General features: G+C 40.6%; 1 protein-coding gene across 1 annotated transcript in view; it reads left to right on the top strand.

The window, feature by feature from the left end:
- The window catches only part of LOC106534976 (N-chimaerin), a 24,817-nt gene that overhangs the window by 12,695 nt on the left and 7,418 nt on the right, over window positions 1-4,704 (top strand). Inside the window, exon 9 of the mRNA XM_014031806.1 lies at window positions 4,386-4,463. Coding sequence (XP_013887260.1) covers window positions 4,386-4,463 — 78 coding nt within the window. The remainder of the gene's footprint in view (window positions 1-4,385; window positions 4,464-4,704) is intronic.

Raw genomic sequence — 4,704 nt, 5'->3', positions numbered from 1 at the left:
TAAAAACGCTGCAGGATTTCTCAAACATGCATGAATGAGCCAGAGCAAGGCTTTGTGCATGTTTTTTATGAGAGTATAACATTATAACATGAAATAAAACTCAAAAAACTGGATTTTACATGATATTGCCCCTTTAAATTCAGTTTGTGTTTAGTGAAATTCATTTTCAAACCAATGCATTTGATTTCAAATTATGCAAATCCAGATTAATTCTGAGTGGTCAAATTCAGTTTCTGATGACACAAGTTGTTTTTTAAGTTAGCTGAAAAAAAAAACGAAAAGAGGATTGGGGAAACCATGTCCACCACTGCATATATGGATGTTAAACAGTTGTTTTATGTTTTTAAAATTCAGAATCAATCCTTTTAACTGTCATTTTGCCTCATTTAAAAGTCTTTAAGCTCAGAAAACACAAAGCAGGATTGAGAGAGTGAGAGGTGAGGCAGCCTGCAGTCTCCTGTAAATGCCTTCAAACGCACTTATGTAAGAAATCATTTGAAATTCTATTTCAGTGTTGCACAAAGAGATGAATCATTTATAAGTGGAGATATAAATGTTTTGGAGGCGGTGAACTATATGACTTAGAGCCACTGATTTCTCCGTCACTGGACTGTACCCGCGTAAGAAAAACATTATGTAACCAAAACAGAATTATAATCACATAATTAAAGCTTTGAAAATATGTTTTGGAAAGTGTTTAGAAGCCATGTTGTGGGCTGAAATAAGGGCAAAGGTGAGGATGGTTAAATGCAGCAGTAGGACGGATGCTTAAGAGTTCGTGGTGGAAAGATGAGGAGGAGGAGGATGGATGCAGAGGAGAGATGGCCTCCAGCCAAGGGCTCTGCAGTAAAATTGCATAACAGCGGTTTGCCTGCAGAAAGTACACAATACTCTGGTTTGTCGTCGGCTCGTTAATTTTCATTCAGCTGTGATCTAATTAAAGTTTTGTTCCAAAGAAACTTTGCTGTGCGGAAGGAGTGTTTAGAAGGTGAGCAGAAAACCTGTRTGTGAACGATCRTTGGTGAAAGCAGCTTGTTTTTTGTTTTGTTTTTTACACATATGGTAGTGTGGTCAGTTTGTTGAACTGCCACCTTGTGTGACCTGCAGTGCAAGGCTGCCTCCGCTGCACCTCATATATCACTGTCTCTGTGCATATGTGTGTGTGTGTGTAGTGGGGGGTGGTCCAGTGTACGTGTGTGCCTTAGTAATTGGGTGGATTTGCAGACAAAGCAGCGTTGTCTGTGACTTTGAGACCAGGGGTGGCTTTCTGCGAGAAAGATTTATGCTTCAGAAAKCCCTGTCTCATTGTTTTTCTCACATTTTTTTGATGCGTTACATGAGGTTTTACAGCTGAAGTAGGTTTACCACGACTGGTGACTTCATGTGTTTATATAAAAGTGCTTCAATGAGAGATGTCTCGATCAGACTGMGGGTATCAACTACCGCCTGTTTTCTTTCTTCTTCTTCTTTTATCTTCATCTGAGTCTTCTACCTCTCCATTCTACAAAATGTTTTAAAAACCCACACTCATTTATAAACATTTCAGACTGTGTGCTTGAGTGTTTCCAAAGGCTACAGCGCAAACAATTTTACAGATTTTGAGCTGAAATTTGATGTGGTAGTAGCRGACGGTCATCTCAGTATATGTTCTGTAAGCAACTGATGATGTGAGTCCTAGGCCTTTATTTCAACAGCATTTAAAGATAAAAGAAAATATTAAAATTGATGTTTCTTTGACCATATTTTTGTAGAGCTACAAAGCTGTATTTGTTGAAAATGAGCAGTGATGAGCACAGCTAACCGGAAAGTTAGCTTTACTAACCATTATCTGCTAAACGATCTTAGCTCTGCTAATGCTAAACAGACAAGATTAGATCTTTGGATCATATGGCAAATTTTCCAATCCTAACCAGTTATAGCTCTGTCTACCTTGTGATGCTTCCAGTTTAATCCTTTCAAAATAAAAGCATATTTTGATCGAGTGTGTATTTTTATAAATATATTTGAAGATCTTAGTTTGAAGTTTAGCTTCTAAAGATGGTACACAGTGCCTAACACGTCCAGCACTGCCTGTATGAGGGGATAGTTTTTGTTTAATTCAGGATAAAAAGCATAAAAATACAAGTTTTACACATGTGAATATTTTAGTGGACTTAAAATGAGCAGAACATATTTTAGTGGAAGCTAATTGGTCTGCTATCAGTTTCTAAAGTTAGCAAAAAAACTAATCTGCTTAAAGGGGCAATATTATGTGTTTCTCAGGCATATATTTAAATACTATACCATAATAAAATATCTGTCACCTTTAGCTGTTATTAAAATGCTGTTTTTATGTTTAAATAGAAAATAAACTTATCTTCTCATCACTTCCTCTTCTAAATGCCTCGAAATTGGCCTCTGTCTCTTTAAGAACCAGCTTGCTGCCTTTCGCTTCTGTCCCGCTCATTTCAGTGTGGGTGGGGTGGTGGGTGTGGGGGAGTGGCTATGATGCAGTTTACTTGGCATCTGAAAATACATTTCCTCAAAGGTATTTTTAATTAGAAAAGAGCTTCACTGAGTGAGAAGTAGTGTTAAGAGCAGCAGACAGTTTAAGTTTCACTTTCAATTTCACCGCTTGTTTGCTTTGTTACTGCTGAGACCCTGCAGGAGTCATGGGCGGGGTGTGTGGGCTGGGGGGTGTGGAGGTGTGCTCCGTGATGATGAAGCTCAAGCTTGGAAACACAGCCCAGAGAAGGAGATGGTCCCAAAAGGTGGTTCTAGTCCCAACCAGTCGTTTTTGCTCCCCTGCCTGGCTGCCTCAGGACACTACAGGATTTCTCAAACATGCATGAATGAGTCAAAGTAAGATTTTGGGCAAGTTTTTGATGAGAGAATAACATTATAACATGATATAAAACTCAAAAAAGTTGATTTTACATAATATACAGTAGCACCTTTAAGGAGAAGCTACTTCCGCTAATAGATTAACAGCACTTTGCCCACCACTGACATTTTTTTTTACAAATGTTTAAACTCTCTCCTAATAATTTCAGGATATTTGTTGCAGCCTATGATTTTAAATATAATTAAAGGTTATCCTGAGATATATTGAATGGTGACATTTGAAAGAGTTTACTTCAGGGCATTTTCCGGATGTATTGGTGTGCATTTCTGAAATATTGGCTCACTTTTTTCCTGCTGTTTATCAATGTTGACTTGTTTTTAATGACCTCAGCTGTTTTTGTAGGTAGTTGGCAGCAGTTCACAAATTTTGACACAAGGAATTAAATTGTGTGGATATTTTCTTTCTCCATGGATTCATTTTGTTCCTCTCTTCCTTAAATACACGGCTGTTTGTTTAGGTCACACTCACTCGATGTAGCACTTAACTCATGCGTTCCTAATAAAATTCAGCTTTGCTTTGTTGTTGTATTTAAACAGATTTATTGCCGACTATAGCAGACAGGTGGTGTTAAGGATTGAAAACCTCAGGTGGAAAACAAATAAAGGCCGCTTGTAAAAAGACAAAAGGACAGAGGGGAAACAAAGTGTGAAGGAATGAATAAAAGAAAAACATCTTGTTCCTTGGCCCTTTCTCCTTTCCTCCTGGGGCAATCGAAGTGGCAGAACTGGTGGCGAACAACAAGGGCCGCTGGGCAGTGATTGGCTCGCTCCTCTCCCGTCGTGGCCTGTTAAATTCCTCTATTACTGCATCGTCGCCCAGCCTCCCCCCACCCCTCCTCCTCTCCTGCCTCCGCCTGGTGAATGTAGAGAGGATGGAGGAGGCAGATTAACACGTTGAGCCATGTGGGCAGAAAGCGCTCACTTACGAGAGACTCGGGAATTCTGTCGCATCAGTTCTACCCGTGGGGATTTTTACAGATACCCTCCAAGAGGAAGAGAGTTATTTTTAATGGACTTTTAGTTCTTGGGATGCATTTTAAATCGTTTTTCTGTGTTTTTGTTTTGATTTGGAGCCTCGTTATTATGAAGCTTTGATCTGATTGGCTGATCTTTGTTGTAGTAAAGCAGCAGGATTGGTCTCGTGTTGGAGGTTCTGTTTGGGATGCTGTTTAGTGTATAACTCTTTTTTTTCCCCTTATCAACTACTCCTGGAGCTGTTTCATATTTTGTTTTTCTTACATAAGAGTCTACAAAGCCACAGCACAGTTATGCCTAGCAAAGAGTCATATGTTAAAAAAGGGAAAAAGCAGAAGAAGAGAGCGAGTCAGAAAGGCTCTTTGTTTACTGCTCTCGGCCTGAACGTGAGCGCCGGTTCGATTCCCTCCCTGCCCGACCCCGCCAAAGGCTCCGGCGTCCATCTCAACCGGACGTCGACCCCCTCCAAGCCCGCTTCCCCTGCTTCCACTTTCTGGCAACCAATCAGATCTTTTGCCCTTTCGCAGCTCACGTCTCTGGTGCGGCGGGCCACCCTGAGGGAGAGCGACCTGGCGCCCAAGTACGAGAAGGTCCACAACTTCAAGGTGAGKRGCTCCTCTGCTTCGTGTGTGACTGTGAGCTGCCTGAGTGACTGCTTCAGCTCATTTACTGCCAGAAAAACACATCTACATCTACAGGCTTGTTTTTAAAGCAATTTCTATTCTATGTGCGAGCAGTCATTAATGAGAAGTGAAAAGGTCAGAGCCACGATCTCCTGAGTGCCACAGAAATATAGACATGTATACACACACACACACACACACACACACACACACACACACACAC

This window comes from Austrofundulus limnaeus, unplaced genomic scaffold, assembly GCF_001266775.1.
Source record: "Austrofundulus limnaeus strain Quisiro unplaced genomic scaffold, Austrofundulus_limnaeus-1.0 Scaffold1324, whole genome shotgun sequence".
Lineage (NCBI taxonomy): Eukaryota > Metazoa > Chordata > Actinopteri > Cyprinodontiformes > Rivulidae > Austrofundulus > Austrofundulus limnaeus.
This window is presented reverse-complemented; position numbering and strand designations above follow the sequence as displayed.